At 41.8% G+C, this 22586-nt stretch overlaps 1 protein-coding gene and 1 non-coding gene across 8 annotated transcripts in view; one reads left to right on the forward strand and one right to left on the reverse strand.

Moving 5' to 3' along the window:
* The window catches only part of ABCC4 (ATP binding cassette subfamily C member 4), a 294345-nt gene that overhangs the window by 192863 nt on the left and 78896 nt on the right, over positions 1 to 22586 (reverse strand). For all 7 annotated transcript variants that reach the window (XM_025364534.1, XM_025364533.1, XM_025364535.1 and 4 more), the window contains 4 exons: positions 4892 to 4981; positions 3629 to 3792; positions 2023 to 2148; positions 754 to 1003 (listed from right to left, as the gene is read on the reverse strand). In XM_025364534.1, coding sequence (XP_025220319.1) covers positions 754 to 1003; positions 2023 to 2148; positions 3629 to 3792; positions 4892 to 4981 — 630 coding nt within the window. The remainder of the gene's footprint in view (positions 1 to 753; positions 1004 to 2022; positions 2149 to 3628; positions 3793 to 4891; positions 4982 to 22586) is intronic.
* On the forward strand, positions 4542 to 4646 carry LOC112611195. The gene has a single exon (XR_003116577.1). It is a non-coding gene; the product is annotated as a small nucleolar RNA U13 (small nucleolar RNA).

The raw sequence follows: 22586 nt of genomic DNA on the forward strand, positions 1-22586 counted from the left end.
TCCTCACCAGACCAGACACCAACGCCAGAGCCTTAATCTTGGACTTCCCAGCCTCCGGAACTGTGAGAAATAAATGTCTAACATGTATAAATTAGCCAGTCTCAGGTATTTTGTTACGGTGGAACAAACGGAGCAAGGCAGTAGAAATCCACCGATTGGAAAGAAAGAAGTCTGGTAGAGTTAGGTTCATCAACAGTAAGAAAAAAGTGAAAAGAGGATAGGAAAGAAACGGCAGAGATCCTAAAGGCATGCACAAAAATTAACAAGGAAAACATCTACAGAGGAAAGAACTTATTTTCAAACAGGGATAGCTAAGTGAAGTTGGGGCCATTCTTCCTGCCCAAGAAGCAGGGACCTCCAGCAAGCTCTTTCCTTCCAGCCCACAGAAGAACCATACTCAACCTATACTGGCTACTTTCTCATTTGTGTTAACGTAACAGATGAAATCTATTTGCTTTTCCTCCTTTTAGACAGCTTAAACATTTTAATCACACCTGCCGTTACCACCTGCACATCAAAAGCCCTGTGCCACTGCTGTTTATGTTGCTGCTAATAAACGATCACAATGCTTGCATTGTCTTTAGTGCGCCCTATCTAAGATAAGGAAGTACACACAACATTGTGGAATGGCAGCACGTTTTGGTTATGAGAGAGTTAAATGTCATCACACTGGAACATAGTGATGCTAAATAAAAGGAGATATCATTTCACCTCGAATGCACCTACAACTTTAAAAAGGCATCTGACACCAACCTGGATTCTTCGGATGCTGATGATTGCCTCTGACACCTTCTCAATGGCTGCGGGGAAGAAGAGGGTGACCGTCAGCCGCACAGCCCCGTACAGTGTCACGGCCACGAACACGCGGCTGGCTGTGATCACGTTGCCGAGGAGCACGTAGGTGGTGAAGGTCACAAACACGATGATTTTGCTTGCACTGAAAAATGAGGCCAAATTCATCCCTCTGAGGTAGGAACTTCTCAGAATCTTGGAAATCTCCTTCCTGGAAGAGAGTACAGGTTTTTAAAAAAGCAGTGATGTCAGCCACACACAGTGGCTCACGCCTGCAATCCCAGTACGTTGGGAGCTGAGGTGGATGAATTGTTTGAACCCAAGAGTTTGAGACCATCCTGGGCAATGACAACAACAAAAAGGTGCAAAGGTGAGAGGTGGCCAGGAACTACCCAGACAATCATAAGAAGTACCATGTGCTGGAATGCAACAGCTAATCAAATATTTAATCCAAAGCCAGAAAAACATTTTTTTTTTTTTGAGATGGAGTTTCACTCTTGTTGCCCAGGCAATGGTGCGATCTCAGCTCACTGCAACCTCCTCCTCCTGGTTCAAGTGATTCTCCTGCCTCAGCCTCCCAAGTAGTGGGATTACAGGCAAGCGCCACCACGCCTAGCAAATTTTTTGTATTTTTACTAGAGACAGGGTTTCACCATGTTGGCCAGGCTGGTCTCGAACTCCTGACCTCAGGTGATCCACTTGCCTCAGCCTCCCAAGGTTCTTGGATTACAGGCGTGAGCCACCATGCCCAGCCGCCCCCCAAAAATTCTAATAACACAAAGAACAACTAACAGTATTTCCATGCCTGTTTGGAATGAAAAATACTGATTCATAGAGTTTGGTCCAATATAGATATGCCCAGTCTCTATAACCTGTCCATTTGGCTACATTAATATAAATCATAGTTTTATTTTAAACACCATTATTCTCAAATACTAACATCTTAGAATCGTTGTTGGGATTTGGGATATTCAGAAACATTTGGAATTTCACTTCTATATTAGTAAGAAGCATACACATGCTTTCTGTTTAAGAACATGGTAAATGGAAAACCAAGTGAAAATAACATTCTCCACCATTCTACTTAACCCAACTGCCACACGTGGGGAGTGGGATGGATTGTACTGAACCTCCCATAATGTGAACACATAGTAAAACTTCTAAAACCATTCAACAAGAATAGCAAATAGAAAAGTATGAAAATACGGTACAATGTATACAAAAACTTACTTTCTCAAATTGGTAACAAGATCTGAAAATGACTTTTCCCAGGCGTACATTTTTATTATCCTTATGCCAGTTATAACTTCATTCATGGTCCTGATCCTGGCATCCGTGAAAGTTGCAGTTTTACTCCTAAGGGGGACCAGACACGGGAGATGAGCCTGAGCGATCACAGCCTGCCCTTATCAGCGGCAGGCACAGGCAGGGACCCGCATCACATGGTTCCCTAGAGCGCTTTTGCTTCCGTCAACACAGACAGGTCCTACTCAAAATACAAATAGAAAAAGACTTCGATTAGGAAGTCAACAATCTATCCCAACTCAATAAGTATTTTGGAGAATTTGTAATATCTGCTGAGGAAGACATGAAAATGAGTCAGATGTAATCTGTCCCCTGGAGGAGCTCACAGGTGGGCAGGGAAGGCAGAAAGGCACCCGCGCCTGACAGTAACACAGTGGGTGGAGTGTACTAAAATGAGAATGAAGTGCTGGGGAGCAGAAAAGAAAGGGCTGCTTGTTAACTCCACTGGGAAAGAGGAGAGCAAAAAAAAAGCTTCAGAGGACCGGGAGCATTTGAACGGGGCCTCAAAGGACAAGGACTGTTTCTCCAGATGGCAAAGAGGGGAAGGTCCAAGTAGAAAATACACCATAAGCAAAAGCATAAAACAAAGAACTCAATGCACTTCCAACAGTGGCTCCTCTCGATCCAGCTGACAACCTTGACAATGACTCATTTCCAATTCACTGGGACCTGCTTCAAGTCTAATTTATTTTATCATCATTAACCTCTTGACCAAAAGCTGTATTTTTTTTTCTTTTTTTTTGGGGGGGGACAGAGTCTCACTCTGTCACCCAGGCTGGAGTGCACTGGCATAATCCTGGCTCACTGCAACTTCTGCCTCCTGGATTCAAGTGGTTCTTGTGCCTGAGTCTCCCAAGTAGCTGGGATTACAGGTGTGTACCACAACACCCAGCTAATTTTTTAAATTTAGTAGAGACGGGGTTTTGTCATGTTGGCCAGGCAGGTCTCCAACTCCTGGCCTCACGTGATCCATCTGCCTCAGCCTCCCAAAGACATCAGCTGCCACGACCAGCCGACAACCATATTTCTAACACGTACACTACTAGGACTGTGTGATTTTATAAATACATCATTAAAATTCACCCTGCCTTCGGGGAGCTTACAATTTAATGGAAATACTGAAGTAAAAATAACACACTTGTATACACATGTGAAAATAACTCTCACACAAGCACAGTAAAGATGTATGCAGCTAGAATGGAGCCTATGAAATATTTCAATCTATCGTTATTCATTATATGTTTCACTAACTTCTACATATGTGATTTCTGCTTAAGGACATTCTACTTATTGCGGCCACAGCGCCTGAATAGCTGGCTGGGAGGAGTCGGTGAATGCCTTCACCTTTCTCCCTTGAAGATTCGCCTTCAGCATAAGGATGGAGGCCCCCTTTGGCTAAGCCTGAAGAGCTGCAACATATGCAAAGAAGAGATAATAAAAGGCATTTAGTTTGTTTCTGAACAAAAGCATTGGGAAGACTGTGGATGTTACCAAATAGATATGACATTTTTCACACCAGTATTTCTCTTACCTCAGTGATGAGAACAACTTCCCGAAACAGCTTTGCAAGGGCAGGAGAATAATTAGAACTGCCATCCCAGCAAGGCACGATATTCCTATCTCCATCCAGAGTAGGGCAGTCACTGCGATCGCCTGCAGTGGCCCTGCCCACAGGAAGTGTAAGAACACTGTCACCTTTAAAGAAAAAGACAGAGCGTTCTTAGGACTCTAGAAAAGCAAAACAAGTAAGAACACAGTACAGAAACGATCCACTGGAAAAGAACAGGCAAATCCTAAACAGAAATGACCACAGTGGGTTTACACCTGCTAAAGCAGAAATCCAAGCACCCACCACAGAATAAGCCATTCTGGGGAAACAAACAGCGGGTCTGGGAGACCTGAAAGAGAATCTGACCAGCGGCATTAGAAGATCTTGATCAGTGACTATCTCACTGATGAGCTGAGCATTTTCCAGAACTCTCTGCCACAGAATTCAGCTCCCATATGCCCTGGGGCTCTCCAGTACCCTAAGAAAGCCTGTACTATAGTGCCCACCACACACTCCAGTAATTTACTTGTGTATTTGTCTCCCAGACAGGCGGTGAGCTTCTTCAGAACAGAAACCACGTCTTATTCATTGTCCCTGACACTGAGCGGAGGCTTTAGTTCGTGTCTATGAATGAATAATTGGAAAGAAAAAAAATAAAGTGGTCCTAGTGCAAAATGGACATGGCCAGCAGCTAGAATGCCCTGGATAACATGATACCTCCACAAGGTAAGTATTAAACAATGGACACTGGGTGGGTACGGTGTTCACACCTGTAATCCCAGCACTTTGGGAGGTCAAGGTGGGAGAATCGCTTAAGGCCAGAATTTTGAGACCAGCTTGTGCAACAAGGCGTGATCCCTTCTCTACAAATAATAAAAAAAGAAATTAGCCAGCAATCCTTTTGTAGTTCATGAGCATGACAGTCGGGTGTTCATGCACATGTGTGAGATGTGCCACCCTTGAATTCTGTTATGACATTGCCACATTAGCCCATCTGACATGAAAATTCAAAAGAAGAGAGAAATTAGCTGGGCATGGCGGTGCACACCTGTAGTCACAGCTAATCAGGAGGCTGAGGAGGGAGGATCACACATCACTCGAGCCCAGGAGTTCAAGGCTCCAGTGAGCTACAATCCTGCCACTGCAATCCAGTGTGAACAGAGTGAGCCCCTGTCTCCAGAAAGAATAAAAGGGGGAAGAGGGGTGTTTAATGCAATGAAAAAGGATCCCTGAACTGCAGCTTACCTGGTCAAACTTGTTGACATCATTGGACAGCAGATTGACTATCTGGCCTGTGGTTGTCTTCCCCATGGCCATGTTACTAAGACGAAGTGCCTGAAATAAAAGAGGTAGGTAGAGAATTGTGTTCATACAGTGACACTAAGTCAGGCTTAGGACACAGCAGACCTGAGGAAGTCTTGTGTGATGTCAAGACCAGATAACCCAAGACAACAGCTCTAACGACCAGCATTTCAGCCCTCCCAGTACCTTTAGTGGTGGCAGCTGTGTCCTGCCAGGACAGCAAAGCGAGGGGTAGAAAGGAGAAGAAAAATCTCTCACCTCATTTAATGAATTTGGACATGCCCCCAAGTATAAAATGATGTAAGTTTCTACTTAAGAGCCAACCAAAGTAATTTTGAGCGAAATTAGAGAAGAACAGAGAGGCTGTCAAAAGAATGAAATGAGAGGATGTGGACTATAAATCCGTACCAATCATTAATTCGATGTGCAACATAATTAAACACACGGGGCCTTAATCTCTTCACTCTGCCTGGATCACAGGGTTTCAATGTGATCAATGGGAAATGACAAATGTTTACAGAGCGTCAACTATCTGGAGGACACCAGGAGCCCCAACAGATACGGTGACGCAGTCATGGGTTTCGCCTTGGGAAACAGGACTAGGTATGTCCAGACACCTGTGATTCAACTGTGACCTGCACAGAGAACTCAGGGCAGTTCCAACTGAGGGACACTGGGTGGTAGAGACCCTGGACGATGAAGGAGGGACTTTAAGGAGGGAAGGGAAGGGTGCTACATGGGAGGCCTCGCTAGGACAGAAGTACAGAGAAGGGGGATGTGGGGGCTGCTGAATAAAGAACACCCCAAACCTGGCTGAAGCAGGTGAAGCTTATGGAAGGCAATATGGAACAGTATGTGTGGTTTTTCAAGTTAGAGGGAGAAACTCAACTTAAGGAAGGTTAAACAGTAGAAGTGATTGGCCAGGAGACTACTGGAAGAAAGAGAATGAGTTGCTGCTGCAATAACAGTCCAGGCAAGAGGCAACAAGACGGTCAACCAAGCTATGTGAATGGAAAAAAAAGGGACAGAGAGAAGTGAAAACACTTTTAAAAGTTAAAACATGGCCAGGCGCAGTGGCTCTCACCTGTAATCCCAGCACTTAGGGTTGCCGAAGGCAGATCACTTGAGGTCAGGAGTTCCAGACCAGCCTGGCCAACATGGTGAAATCCTGTTTCTACTAAAAACACAAAAATTAAACCAGGCATGGTAGTGTGCACCTGTAATCCCAGCTACTTGGGAGAATGAGGCAGAAAATCACTTGAAGCCGGGAGGCGGGGGTTGCAGTGAGCCGACATTGTGCCACTGCACTCCAGCCTGGGCAACAGAGTGAGACTCTGTTTCAAAAAATAAAAAGAAAAAAGAAAAATTTAAAAATGCTATTATGCAAATATAAGTGAATCAATCATAAAATACAAAGAAAGAAGAAAAGGTGCAGGTGAGAGAGAAGAAGAGAGGGAAGGAGAGAGACCAGCCTGCCCCTGTAGGAAAGAAACAGAACGTAACGTGCCTTACTAACTACAAACTATCTGTAAATACTTACAAAGCCAATCTTACATACAAGTATGTTAATCCCACACGCAGAAAATACACCACACTTTTAAAGCATGTTAATTCGATACCTAATTTTAACAAAATAAAAGCAAAATGTCAACACCAAACTCTAAGCCTAAGCTGACCCTTTTCAAGAAATCTGAAATCAACTGTGCCCAACTTGAACCATCATCCACAGATGGCATCTGCTGCCAACAATGAGGATTAGGTAAGATGGCACAGATGCCAATTTGTGAAAAAGACAAAGTTCTCTGTGTGCACCAGGAGGGCTACTTGTAATTCATGTATTACCAGTAGTAATACATCACCAGGTATAGAGGTGGAATAAAAGGCTGGGCAGATACTTGGGTTGTAACAGAAGTTAACCCAAGTGAATGATAACTCTACTGCCAACTCAGAAATTAAGGATCTGCTGAAATAAAATCAGTCATACTCCAGATAGGATAAAAAATATCATGAAGTGCCATGAATATTATTAATGAGGAAGACATGCCGGGCACAGTGGCTCACACCTGTAATCCCAGCACTTGGGGAGGATGAGGCAGGCAGATCACCTAAGGTCAGGAGTTCGAGACCAGCCTAGCCAACATGGTGAAACTCCATCTCTACAAAAATACAAAAATTAGCCAGGCATGATGGCAGGTGCCTGTAATCCCAGCTACTCGGGAGGCTGAGGCAGGAGAATCACTTGAATCCAGGAGGCAGAGGTTGCAGTGAGCTGAGATCGTGCCATTGCACTCCAGCTTGGGCGACTCAGCAAGACTCCGTTTCAAAAAAAATTAGGAAGACACAGCTGACAAGCAAACTGCCAGGCTGCTGCTTCCAACCATGAGAGAGGACTTGCCCTCCCCTGGAAAAATGTAACACCGAGCAAAACATATGACAGCTGTTTTCAGGCCCTGGACCAGAGGTAACACAGGACTGTGAGCCTCAAGAGACGGGAAATACAGGTGGTGGCCCGGGACTGACCTGGCTTTATGCCTGGGGACATTTTCTGCCCAAACAGAACAGCTTCACTGAGCTGTGGAAGAAGAAATAGTTGTTCCAAGTTGTAGAAGCATCTGGAATTTGTGAGCCTGAGTGGCAGAGGGTTTGCCCCAGAAGTTTCAGTAGGGATTTACTCAGGATACTTTGCCAATGGCTTCATAAGAAGGGCCAGATTCCATGAGACCTAAGAAAGCAGCAACTATGGGGCTGAGTGCTGACCGAAGATTCTGGAGGTCATGCAGCAGGAGATGCCACCCGAGGAGAGGAAGGAAATCCCCACTGGGGCCTCAGGCATTCAACTGAGACACCAGGAAGGCTATGTCTTAGTAATAAAGATCTCACCCTAGATTAACAGCTGTGCACTTGGAATAAGTTCAGAATGGAGTTACCCGCCCTACGATTAACTGACTGACAGACAGATGGATGGATTCAATGCTAAAGGGGCCAATCTGCCAGGAATTTAACTGCCTGCATGAACAAAACTCAATGCTCTTTAATCCAGACTCCCTATAGTATATCGATCATAATGTTCAACATAGTAAAACAATTACTAGGTATGCAAGGAAACAATAAAATGTGACCTGTAATCAAAGGAGGGAAATGGCAATAAAAAAAAAAATATTAAATGATCCAGATTTTGGAATTAGTAAACAACAACTATGAAGCATCTATTATAATATGTCAGGGAGTTAAAGAAAAATATGGTTATAACAAGTAGATATGATTTTTAGGAGCGAGATAGGTAATACCAAAAAGAACCAAATGGAAATTCTCGAACTGAAAAGGTAATACCTGAAAATAAAAAATGAATTATATATCATTAATAGCAGATACTTTCCACTGATCTATTCCCAGAATCGCTAACCCTTTCTTCTATAGTTTACAACTGAAATCTGAAGAACAAATAGAAAAAAAAGAGTTAAGAAAAAGAACAAAGACTGAAGGTCCTTATGGGAGAATATTAAGCAATAAAATATTCATGTATTTGGAGTCCTAAAGGAAGAAGAAATAGGGGAAGAAAAAAATATTTGAACAAATAATGACTGGAATTTTACCAAAGTCGGTAGTAAATACTAATTTACATTATTAAGAATCTTAGCAAGTCCAATGAAGGACAAAAACAAAGATCTATACCTAGACACACATTAAACACAGAGAAACAACAAAAACAACCAGCAGCTGACACACCAGAAACAATGCAAACAAGAAGACAACAGAACAATATTTACAGTGCTGAAAGAAAGACAAAAACAACCGGCCAGGCGCGGTGGCTCACACCTGTATTCCCAGCACTATGGGAGGTTGAGGCGGGCAGATCACTCGAGCCCAGGACTGCGAGATCAGCCTGGCCGACATGGTGAGATCCCGCCTCTACTAAAAATATAAAAATTAGCTGGGCACAGTGGTAGGCACCTGTAATTCCAGCCACTCAGGAGGCTCAGGCAGGAGAATCGCTTGAACCTGGGAGGTTGCCTGAGCCAAGATCGCGTCACTCCACTCCAGCCTTGGTGACAGAGTGAGACTCTGACTCAAAAAAAAAAGAACAAACAAAAAAAAAACCCTGTCAACTCAAAATTCTGTCACCAACAAAAAATGTCCTTTAAAATATGAGGGTGAAATTAGGACATTTTCTGAGAGACTTTATCGGCAATGAACCTGAACTGTAAAAAAACAGTGTAAAGAATACCTTCCAAGCTAAAAGGAGATGATATCAGATGGAAACTCAGATCTACAGAAAGAATACACAGAAACCAAAATGACCAATGTGAGTAAATGTAAAAGAGAGGCTGGGTGTGGTGGCTCACGCCTGTTATCCCAACATTTTGGGAGGCTAACACGGGCAGATTGCTTGAGGTCAGGAGTTCGCGATCAGCCTGGGCAACATGGCAAAACCCCATTTCTACAAAAAATATAAAAATTCTCCAGGGATCGTGCCCTGCACTTGTAGACCCAGCTACTCGGGGGCTGAATCGCTTGACGTGGGAGAATCACTTGAACCCAGAAGGCAGAGTTTGCAGTGAGCCAAGATCACATCACTGCATTCCAGCCCAGGTGACAGAGTGAGATCTTGTCTAAAAAAATAAAAAGAAAAAGAAGACAAATTACTTTGAAAAACAACTAACTGCTTAGAGCAAAAATGGTAATAGTGCATTTTGGACACAGAAGTAAAATATATGACAACAGTACAAAAGATGGGGAAGGGTAATAGAATTTTAATATTGTATACTTCTAACCTTTAAGGTAAAATAGTCCTTATGTTGGGCCATCAGTAAACGTCAATCAATATCTGAACATAAAAATGTTACACAGAATGTATTCTGGTGACAGCAGAATTAAATTACAGATCAACAATAAGGTATCTCTAAAAATATCTGAATATCAACATTTCTAAATAAGCATGTGTCAAAGATGACATCATAAGGGAAATCTGAAAGATTTTAAAGTAAATGATAATGATAATTTGTGAGATATAGCTAAAGCAAGTCTTAGAGTACACTTTTGGCTTTAAGGATTTTACATTTAAATAGAACGTATAAAATTGATAATCTAAGTTCTACCTAAAATCAAGACCAAAGAAACCAACAAACAACAACAAAACAGTGCTCACATCCTCAGAAGTACAATTAGTGTAATCATATATCTGTGTTACCCTCAGTAGCTACCAGAATATACAGACCAAGTCATATTCATTTATGTCATTATGATCATAAATCAAGCTACCATTTAGTAAGCACCTACTGTAAGCCAGACAACTGAACAAGAAAACAACACTTACCAAGTAAGAATTATTCCTATTTTGTGGATAAGAAGACAAAAATAAAGTCAAACTATTTACATCTGACAGAGAACAAGCTATTTTTTTTTAATGAAGCAAAGTTACCAGTGTTTCTCATTAATGTAGAAAACTAAAGTTTAGTTCCAATAAAGTGTCCATGTTATAGTTTAAAACAGTTCACATCCAATGTACAGAAAAAAATCTGTAAATTAATGTATCATCGTCCTGCAAATATTTTGGTTCTATGCTTCATTAACCTGACAGGTTATAAAAAGACACCATTACATTTGTTTTCCCTGTGAAAACAAAATTGTTCTACCGTGAGAACAAATAAAAGGCAACTAAAACCAACTGAAATCAAAACTTGTAGTATACATCCCAGACCCAAAATATATTTAATAAATCAACAGCCCCTACATATCAATATGAATTATAAATGCCTACCTTTTTTTTTTTAAAGGAGTAAAGGATGTGTGCAGGAAATTCACCACAAAAAAAAAAACCCCAAATGGCCAAGGAAATGCAAATGCTCAAATCCACTATTACACAAAGTCACATAGATTAAAATAACAATGCATTATTTTTCACCTATGAAATTCATGAGATTGACAGTGATGATTAAAATATAACATCAAATCTGGACTTTCAGGGCTGTCTCATTTCACTGGAAATGTAAGTAATTAACAACTCTTGGGGAGGAAATCTAGCATAGCAAAAGCCTTGAAATCTGTATACCCTAGGAAATGAAGGATGTGTCTGTCCGAATGTTCAGCTTTAATCATGTCCATTAAAATGCTATGTGTAACATACAAAAACTAGAAGACATCTAAAAATCTAATTACTGAAAACTGGAAAACACCTCAGTATCTAATTATTGGTTACTCTAGAATCTGCATGGCCATTAAGAACAATACAGTGAATGGTGAAAGTAAACACCATCAGAGCAGGGCACCATTTGATAGTTGCTCACTACTGAAAGCAGGCAAGGAAATATGTTTGGGATTACAAGAAAACTCTACAATCTAGAACAAAACATTAATTTTATTCAATTTCTTAAAAATAAATCATGTAATATCTAGTTTCATTTGAAAGATATAAACTGTTTCTTCTTTCTTATTTTAATCAGTGTGGCCACATAAATATCACCGTCAAAAGGAGGTGGCAGGAGAGAATGACCTTTCCATGGAAGTGAGTTTTCCAGACTGGTGAGACGAATATCCCTTCTTGGATTAAATGCATTAATCCTATCTTCATTTTAACAGACGTCTTTCTCCCCTCTCTAATAGTCCTTTTAAAACAGAAGATGCGGCTGGGCGCAGTGACTCATGCCTGTAATCCTAGCACTTTGGGAGGCCGAGGAGGGAGGATCACCTTAAGACAGGAGTTCGAGACCAGCCTGGCCAACATGGTGAAACCCTGTCTCTACTAAAAATACAAAAATTAGCCGGGCGTGGTGGTGCACACCCCTGCTATCCCAGCTACTAGAGAGACTGAAGCAGGAGAATTGCTTGAATCCGAGAGGCAGAGGTTTCAGTGAGCCAAGATTGCACCACTGCACTCCAGCCGGGGTGACAGTGAGACTCCTTCTCAAAAATAAAATAATAATAATAATAATAATAATAATAATAATAAATAAAACAAAAGATGCAAACTGCAGTTCATCACCTTCACGATGCAAATTCCTCACAACAAAATGGCTCTGACCCTGTGTCAATGACCCTTGGTGGACAGGGATGCTCTTCCCGCAGAGTCCCCAGGTGGCCACACTTTTCGGATTCTGGTACTTTCTGATCCATCTTGCCCCTGGCTGTCAGGCTATCAGGTGCCTCTTTATTCTCATCAGAATGTCACACCATTACCTACTACTGTTTTAGACTGGGATGTGGCTCAGGAGTGTTGTAAGTAAAGTCAGAGTAAATACGGTCTGAATAAGCACATAAAGCAAGTATTATCTATCTTATTTATTTTATGCTTTGCTTACTTCCCAGTTCATGACCCTACCCCAGAGTTGAGTTTGTGAGGTAATGCAACTTCCAATTAAACTGGGTATTTCTGCAACAGGCAACTAGGATGAGTATGCTTAGTCACTTGAAGCAGAAAATTGCCTGTATTTTTCCAATACTGTTGGCCAGAGTTGCTTAGTAACAACACATCTACTTTAACAACTGCATAATCTAAAACCAATAATCTCTGTTTTTGAGGGGATGACCCAGGGACTGGCTCATATCCTCCTTCCTCGTTCACATGATGGGTGACTAGTCTACAAAGTTAGTCACATTCCTTCCCTAATTCTGTAAAAGAAAAGAAATTTAAGGAGACGAAAATGTCCATCCAAAATCAACAACCTGTATCTTTATAATCTGACAGTTTCACTGCCTTCTGGGGCTTTTCTTTTTGTTTCGCCTGATTTTTCATGGCTGGAATACAAGCCTGAAAACCTATACAGAAAGTTCTCTGTAGGCCAGGTGGGGTGGCTCATGCCTGGAATCCCAGCACTTTAGAAGACCAAGGTGGCAAGATCATGTGAGCCCAGGAGTTCAAGACTAGAGTGGGCAACATAGTGAGATCCTGCCTCTACAAAAAAATTTTAAAATTAACCATGCATGGCGGCACACGCACGTAGTCCCAACTAGTCAGGAGGCTGAGGTGGAAAGATTGCTTGAGCCCAGGAGCTCAAGGCTGTGGTGAGCAGTGATCACGCCACTGGAATCCAGTATGGGCAACAGAGCAAAACCCCATCTCAAAAAAAGAAGAAAGAAAGAAAGAAAGAAAAGAGAAGAAAAGAAAAGAAAGGAAAAAAAATTAGCGTTTCAGTGAGTGGTGGGGCAGTCAATATATATTGAAGGAAATTAGTACAATCTAATTAATCAACTCTACCAATACCCATGGAAAGAACATGTAACAAGGCTTGACAATAATCTCTTCAAAGGGGGGCCACATCCCCCCACCATGGCCGAAAGACCCCTCAGCCCCAGACCCTGCTATCTCCAGTTTCTCTGCCTGAAAAACAAGCCCCAACTGAACTGGTTTATCGACTGAGAAGGGAACAGAGTGATGGGCAAGACATACTGGCAGGGCAACAGGAAGGAAAAGGAAAATATGGAGAGGATGACAAGCCCAGGAGTGGGTAAAGAAGGGACAGTGAGGACACACATGGGGACAAATATATGGTCTAGGGTTAGGGCAGAGAAGATCATCTTAAGGAGAATATAAATGCAGTATACCCCCATTGAAGAGGAAGAAAAAAACCAAACTTCTATCATCTTTTTGTTGTGTGTGTGTGACAGGGTCTTGCTCTTTTTGCTGAAGTGGCATGATCACAGCTCACTGCAGCCTCCACCTCTGGGGTCCAAGCAATCCTCCTGTCTCAGCCTCCCAAGTAACAGACTACAGGCGAGTGCCGCAATGCTCCCGCCTTGGCCTCTCAAAGTTTTAGGATTAGAGGCATGAGCCATTGTGTTTGGCATCCATCATCATTTTCTTAAAATCTTTTTTATCATGTTTCTCTTCTTCTTTTTTTTTTTTTTTTGAGACAGAGTTTCACTCTTGTTGCCCAGGCTGGAGTACAAAGGCATGCGTGATCTTGGCTCATTGCAACCTCCACCTTCCGGGTTCAAGAGATTCACCTACCTTAGCCTCCCAAGTAGCTGGGATTACAGGCATGTGCCATCTTGCCTGACTAATTTTTTTAATTAATTAATTAATTTTTTTTTTTTTTTTTTTGAGACAGAGATGCTCTGCCGCCCAGGCTGGAGTGCAGTGGCCAGATCTCAGCTCACTGCAAGCTCTGCCTCCTGGGTTTACAGCATTCTCCTGCCTCAGCCTCCCGAGTAGCTGGGACTACAGGCGCCCGCCACCACGCCTGGCTAGTTTTTTGTATTTTTTTAGTAGAGACGGGGTTTCACCATGTTAGCAGGATGGTCTCGATCTCCTGACCTCGTGATCCGCCCGTCTCGGCCTCCCAAAGTGCTGGATTACAGGCTTGAGCCACCGCGCCCGGCTATTTATTTATTTTTAGTAGAGACGGGGTTTCACCATGTTGGTCAGGCTGCTCTCGAACTCCTGACCTCAAGTGATACACTTGCCTCAGCCTTGCAAAGTACTGGGATTACAGGTGTGAGCCAATGCACCCAGCCTGCTTTCCACTTCTGATAGAAAATTATAAGAAACAAATAAGAAATGTGTTTACAATGTAGCTTCTCAAATACGACATGTTTCATGTGGCCTCTTTCAGACCAAAAATACTTGGAGGAAGCAATCTGCACTCTACAGACTCACCATAATTTTACTAAGAATCAGTCAAATGAAAATGAAAATATATTACATATGTGATTTTCCTTTTTTCCTAATGTGTATTTATCGAAGTATTGACCTTGAGTAGGCCAGATATTCAGTAATCCTAAAGTAACAGTGCACAATACTGTAATACTGCAAAATTCATTCCATCATTCATTCCCTTTTCAAAGATTATCTTTGAAACTTTAAGAAAATGAAGAGATTTGTGCAGCAGGAAAAAAAATGACAGATGTCAGAAAACGTCTTAATAATGACTTCTTCACTAACACACATTTTTACAAGCAAACGTACCAAATGCAGTAATGCCTTCATCTCTTTCACTGATGAGGATAAAGGAATTAGGAGAAAAATGCAGAGAGAGAGGAGGGACAGACACTCTTTACCAAGGTACCTCCTTCCCACTTTCTCGACTCGATGATAAGCATATCAAATAGCAGCCCTGTGCCCACAGCTATTACCCCCAGGAGAGACCCAAAAGAGAAAATGACCCTGTTCCTTCGGCTAATGGGCTCCAGAGGTGGTAGAAAGCAGAAGATGAGGACTTCACCCACACCAGGACACAGGCAGTTGGTCAGAGCAAGAAGCCAGAAAAGGGTAGAATCTCTGAAATTCTTTCCTTTTCCACTATAGCTGAATAAATATGCAGTACCACAGCTGAGGATCAGGGTGAGGCAGAAGTTTTTCACTAAATGCTGAGAAAATGTTTGACATAAACTCCAAAATTAAATGTATCTGAGGACATGATGCGAAGTGAGATAAGCCACTCACCAAAAGACAAATATGGTATGATCCCACTTGGATGAGGTCCCTTCAGTAGTCAGATTATTACAGACAGAAAGTAAAATGGAGGACGCCAGAGGATGACAGGCAAGAGCCACCATGCCTTGCAAAAATTACAAATTTTATGTGATAGATATTTTTTTGAGACAGGGTCTCACTCCAGTGCCCAGGATGGAGTGCAGTGGCACAATCATGGCTCACTTAAGCCTCGACTTCCTGGGCTCAGGTAATCCTCCCACCTCAGCCTCCCAAGTAGCTGAGACTACTGGTGCACACCACCATGCCTGGCTGATTTTTGTGTGTGTTTTTTTTTTTTTTGTAGGAACAGCGTTTCACTATGTTGTCCAGGCTGGTCTTGAACTCCTGGGTTCAAGTGATCCGGCCATCTCAGCCTCCCAAAGTATTGGGATTACAGGTGTGAGCCACCATGCCTGACCGTTCTGTATATTTTACCACAATTTTTTAAAGTTTTTAACAGAAAAAGATTTAAAACAAATCAATTATGTTTGAAGGCCTGAAAGTAAATAACCACAAAATACAAATTCTAAACCTAGAGAAATATCTTTTTAAAAAAAAAAAAAAGAAGAAATAAAAACATTTTCAGAGCAATGAAAAAATTTAAAAATTTGCTATAACAGGATGTCTTAGAAGGTAGAAAAAACAGAAGAAAGCTAAAATTTAAAAACTGAATTAATTAACATTTTTAAAAACTAAATCATCAGCCATGATTTCAACATTTAAGTCCTGGGGAAAGGAATGCAGAGCCTCATGCGGCCCTTTCCCTTCCAAGGAAGCCACGTCCGGCCTCCCTCTCCACACCTGTTGTTCCCTTAGCCATCCTCTAGCACAGAAACTTCCCTGGGGCACAAATTAATACAAAGATTTCCAGACCCTTTCCCTAGAAATTCTGAAATAGCAGGTCAGGCTGGGGATGGGCCCGGGATTGGGGTTTTTGTTAAGCACACAGGTGACAGATGGCAGATGCTGGAGCCCCCCAGTCTAGCATATGCCCTCACCCTGCATCTATTCAGTAAGGAAGTTAATCAGGCATTTCCTGCAGCCAACATGACCACACCCTGTACTATACGCTTGGAGCTCCCAGCTCCACAGCTCATAAACATCTGGGCTATTCAACTAGCAGAGAGAGTGGGCTCTGGCCACAGCTAAGTGGCTTATCCCATAACAGCCCACTCCTCTGCCCCAGAACTGTACAACACTAGGCGGCAGATGCTTCCAGACACCAAGCATTGCCGTGGCTCTGAGCCAGGACACCACTTTCCGACTGTGGCAGTGAACTGAAGTCCAAACACAGCACAGCAGCCCTGCCGAGCAAAGGGGCGGAGGTCAGAGCTTGGGTTAAAGCCGCTGGCATCTGCATGGCCCTGGACAGTAAGGAGGTATCAGAAGGGAAGGGCCCCAGAAGGCTATGGGGTGGGGGTGCTGCAAGTCCTTGGCTGACGCGCAGGCACAGGTCAAGGCCACCCAAGCCTTAACAGAGAGCTAGTGCTAAGGAGGAGTGAGCTGAACAGAGATACTGAAGGTCAAGCTGAGGTGAGGTACTGAAATTCTCACCGGACCAGGCTGCAGAAACCTCATTTACATATCATTAACACACCCAGCATACAGTCCAAACACCAGAGAGACCATGTCTTAGAATTGAAGAGCACTATCCAGTAAAATAATTCTCAAATAGGGCAATTTTGCCCCCCAGGAGAGATTTGGCAATGACTGGTGGCACTACTGGTTGTTACAACTAGAGGGACGCTTTCTAGTGGGTAGAGGCCACAGACGCTGTGCAACATCTTACGATGCATGGAACAGCCTCTCCATCCCCAAAAAGAATTACTTAGCCCTAAATGTCAAGTGCTACTCAGGTTGAGAAACTCTACACTAAAAAAGAGTTAACTCTAAACTTGCCCAAGAAAAAACAAGCACTACCTAACAAGGCCCGCAAATGGCACATGGTTTGAATCTTGAGTCTCTTCAAGTTAGAGAAGCTTGGAAAACACCTTAAAATTTTCAAAGTTCTGCCCTAACAAAGCATAAAAAACAGGCCTATGAGTTCAGCGAGTTAATATGCTATTAGAGTAATATTCAATACTTTTTAGAATTATCAGAAGTCAGACATAAAATATATCATCCAAAATGTCCAGAATAAAAAATCTTAGACATACAAGAAAGAAAATTTAACTCAGGGCAATAAAGAAAGCAGCGTTTATAATAAAAACCAAACCCCTCAAATATATAAATAATAAAAGCAAATCCAAGTAGGCACAAACATTGGATTTTAAGATTTACAGAAACAAGTATAAATGTACTCAAAAGGTTAATATGTTCAAAGAAACTGAGGGAAAATATGAGTAAACAGATAGAGATTTTCAGCACAAAAAGTGTAGTGTTTGTTTGTTTGTTTGTTTTTTGGGAAAGAGTCTCACTTTGTTACCCAGGCTGGAGTACAGTGGTGTGATCTCAGCTCACTGCAACTTCCGCCTCCTGGGTTCAAGTGATTCTCCTGCCTCAGCCTCCCGAGTAGCTGGGATTACAGGTGCCCAACACCACACCCAGCTAAATTCTGTATTTTTAGTAGAGACGGGGTTTCACTATGTTGGCCAGGCTGGTCTCAAACTCCTGACCTCATGTGATCTGCCTGCCTTGGCCTCCCAAAGTGTTGGGATTACAGGCCACCATGCCTGGCCAGTGTAAAATATTTTAAAAAGAACCCAGTAAGCATTCTAGAGCTGCAATACTGAAATGAGAAAGAAAGAAGAAAAAAAAATCACTGGCTGGGCTTACTAGCAGTTTAAAACATAGAGAAGATTGAATAAAAGTGAAAAAGACTGACTGTCCTATAAGACAATCTCAAATAGTTTAATATATATGTAATAGGAGTCCAAGAAAAACAAGAGTGTGAAAATAAGTCAAAAAAATTGATATAATGGTTAAATATTTCCTAAACTTTACAATAATAAAACAAATCAAATCAAAGATCCAAGAAGTTCAGCAAACTCCGAGAAGCATAAGTACCACATAAATTATACCTAGGATCATTATCAATCCTCTAGAAAATCAGTATCAAAGAGAAAAAAAAGAAAAAAACCATAGAAACATTACATACAAGGTAATAAAGATACAACTGATGGCTAACTTCTTATCAGAAAGAACGAAGGCCAGTTGACAATGGAACACCTTTGAGGGGAGAGGGGCAGACACCACCAGCTATCACCCAGAATTCAACATCTAGCAACCATGTGCTTCAAAAGAAAAAAAACAATTTGTCCAGATTAAAGAACAAAATGAGAGAATTCATCGCCAGCAGACTTGTACTATAAGAAATGTTGGCCAGGCGTGGTGACTCACGTCTGTAATCCCAGTACTTTGGGAAGCCAAGACAGGCGGATCACTTGAGGTCAGGAGTTCAAGACTAGCCTGGGCAACATAGCAAAACCCCATCTCTACTAAACACACAAAATTTAGCCAGGTGTGGTGTCACACGCCTATAATCCCAGCTACTCGGGAGGCTGAGGCAGGAGAATCACTTGAACCCGGGAGGCGGAGGTTGCAGTGAGCCGAGATTGCGCCACTGCACTCCAGTCTGGGTGACAGAGCGAGACTCTGTCTCAAAAAAAAAAAAAAAAAAGAAAAGAAAAGAAAGAAATGCTAATAGATGTTTTACATGCTGAAAAGAAATTATATCAAATGGAAACCTGGAGCTAAGGGAAGGAATGAAGAGCACCAGAAATAGTACTTCAGTGCATAATTTTTCTTCTTTTTCTTCTTTTAAATTGTGGAAAGACAACTGAATAATTAAAGCACAAATATTGTATGGTGGTGAAAGTGAGGGGATATTAAATACAAATAAACCTTAAGCACAAATGAATCCAGTAGGAAACTTTTAAATACAAGTGAATCCAGTAAGTCAGGATGCAAAAAGTTCATGACTAAAGAGAAAAAGACAAACTCTCATAACTGGAGATTTTAACTTCTCTCCCTCTCCCCCACTGTCTCTCTCTCTCTCTCTCTCTCTCTCTCTCTCACACACACACACACACACACACACACACACACACAGTATATTTGTTTCTATCCAAAGGCATGATTATCTAAATAGCTATCCTAAGGAAACAGTCAAAAATTACTGCAACTTAATGCACTTTAGCAAGGTTTCAGGAAACAAAGCAAAAATACAAAAATAAATTGTATTTCTATATACTAACAACAAATGGTAAGTGAAAATTTAAAATACGATTTATGGCCGGGCACAGTGGCTCACTCCTATAATCCCAGCACTTTGGGAGGCCAAGAGTGACTCACTCCTGAAATCCCAGCATTTTGAGAGGCCAAGGTGGGTAGATCACCTGAGCTCAGGAGTTGGAGACCAGCCTGGCCAACATGGTAAAATCCCGTCTCTACTAAAAATACAAAAATTAGTCGGGTGCGGTGGCAGGTGCCTGTAATCCCAGCTACTCAGGAGGCTGAGGCAGGAGAATTGCTTGAACCCAGGAGGCGGAGGTTGCAGTGAGCCAAGATCGTGCCACCGCACTCCAGCTTGGGCAACAGAGTGAGAGTCTATCTCAAAAAAAATTAAATAAATAAATAAAATACCATTTATAACAGCACAAATGATACTTTGAATTATGGCATTCTTTTTAAATGCTAATGAACAAAAATATAACAAACGATCACTAAGATCTCTATCCTAATAATTACAAGGCGAGTTAAAGATCTAGGGCTTGGAGTGAGTGGCTCATGCCGGTAATCCCAACACTCTGGCAGGACGAAACAGGAGAATCAGTCGAGCTCAGGAGTTCAAGATCATCCTGGGCAACATAGTGAGACTCCATCTCTACTTAAAAAAGAAAGAAAGAAAGAAATTTATAAAGATCTAGATAACTGAGGAAAAGGTAAATACACCATTTTCTTAGACAGTAAATCTAAAAAATGTTAAGATGCCCACTCTAAGTCTATAAATTTAACACAATTCCAATGCATAACCCAACAGTTTCCTGTAAAACTTGAAAAGCTGATTCTAAAGTCAATATGAAAATGCAAGAGACTTAGAATAGCAAAAACAATTATTTTAAAAAAAAAACAACAGGTTGGGTAACTTTCAGTATTTGATTTATAAAGCTATAGTAATTAAGACAATTTGCTATGAAGAAAGAATAGATTCTATCCACCTGACTATTAAAGTAAAACAAAAGAAAATATAGATTCACAAAACAGAATAGAAGATCCAGAAACAGATTCACACATAAATGGCCATTTAATCTACAACATTTTCTCCAACTTAATTCAGTGGGGGAAATAGTATTCAACAAGTTGTTATCAGGAAACTGGCTCTGAAAAGTGAATGCACTTCTCTAAGATTTTATAGCTTAGAAAATGACAACATTGAGATGTGAACTCAGGTCTGACTGCTCTGAGTCCGTGATAGCTCTGAGTCCACACTCAATCTCTACCCTTGCCAATCCGCCACTAGCAGACTTCATGGAGGCTTCTGCAAAGTGCCTGGACACCTGACTCAACACCTGGGCTCTCCTGCATATGAGATTCCCAGACCAGATGGTAGGACACGCGGGCTGATGAGCAGGTACCATGCTTGATATTTATACCTACAAGTCCGAAGGAGTTATTCACCAGTGAGGGGGATTAAACCTGCAACCCATATGCTATCTCTGTGAACTGGAAGGTCTTAGTCATAAAGCATAAAATTAAGTTGAACACTCATTTGAGGCCTATTAGTATCACATAGGAGCTTTTAAAATTTCTCCATAGCAATTAATTCAGAATGTTTAGGGAAAGAGTCCAGACACCAGCGTTATTTTGCATATTTCCCCTCATAAATACAACAGAGAGCAGTTTGAGGAACCACTGAGCTAAAGCATTTTCTTCCAGTTTGTACCCACACCCCAGTGAGGCAAATAAAATTATCAGATGGTGGGACGCATCTGACACTCCTAAATCTTCAGCAGCAGAAACTTCCTCTTGGAAAAATCCAAACAAAACAAGTCCTCCCTCCTTAACTTGCTTTCTTAGCTCAAACTCCAAGCTACGGAAAGTTAACTTGGCTCCTCTTAAGCTATTCCCTAGCAAACTAGAAGACTGACAAATTGTCCCTTGATGAGACTAATGTCTCACAAAATGCCCAGGTACAATTCAAGTTCACATCAGAAGTAAAACCAAAAAATGGGGGGGAAAAAGTTTTTGAAGCAAACATTTTAATGTACTATAGACAATGTAAGAAGCACTTCTGCTTCATTCTAATTTTGTCAGAAACTTAGAAAATAACATTAGAAGAGGAAGTCCAACCAAAGTATCACATGTGTCCAGGGAGATAACTCTACTTCCACACACACCACACGGTTTCACTTTGACAACACTCTCAAGAGGCTCTCTATGAATCCTCAGAAAGGAAACCTATCTACAGATTAATAGACAAAAGGTTAGTTTGAACCATATGAAATTGCTAGTTTTGTAAAAAGGCCCAAAGGAGTTGAATATATGTAATTTCTTTTTTTTAAAGAAGAGCCTTGCTATGTCACCCACGCTGGAGTGCAGTGGCATAGATCTCAGCTCACTGCAACCTCCGCCTCCTGGGTTCAAGCAATTCTTGTGCCTCAGCCTCCAGAGAAGATGGGATCACAGGCGTGCATGACCATGCCAAGCTAATTTTTATATTTTTAGTAGAGACGGGGTTTCACCATGTTGGTCAGGCTGGTCTCGAACTCTTAGCCTCAAGTGAGCCACCCACCTCAGCCTCCCAAAGTGTTGGGATTACAGGTGTGAGCCAATGCACCTGGCCCTGAATACTGTAATTTCATACTATTCAGTCTAAATATAAAGCAATATAGAGTCTACAGTGAAATAAAATTCGCTTTAAATAAAAACAGAAGTTCTGTTTTAAAACTATAACCACAACATTGTATGGCTCAGATGCTGACAAAATTTTCTATCAATTGTCTTTCCACATCCACTGAGAAAACCCAGAGCGAGACGGGGCAGGAAGACTGGGATGCAGTTGGAGAGCTACAGGGGGCTGCAATATTCTCACCATCAGCACATAATGGTGCATTTATTTTTTTACTTCAGGTTCTACTTATTGCATAGGGCGGCAGACATGACTTGGGAAAGGTGCACAAGCCCAGCCTCTCTGTGCATCATGGGAGGGCGCTTTCTACTTCCTACTCAATCTGTGGCAGAGGAGGCTGTCTGCTGCTCTGACCACTGACCTAAAAATATACCTGACCT

This window comes from Theropithecus gelada, chromosome 17, assembly GCF_003255815.1.
Source record: "Theropithecus gelada isolate Dixy chromosome 17, Tgel_1.0, whole genome shotgun sequence".
NCBI classification, from domain to species: Eukaryota; Metazoa; Chordata; class Mammalia; order Primates; family Cercopithecidae; genus Theropithecus; species Theropithecus gelada.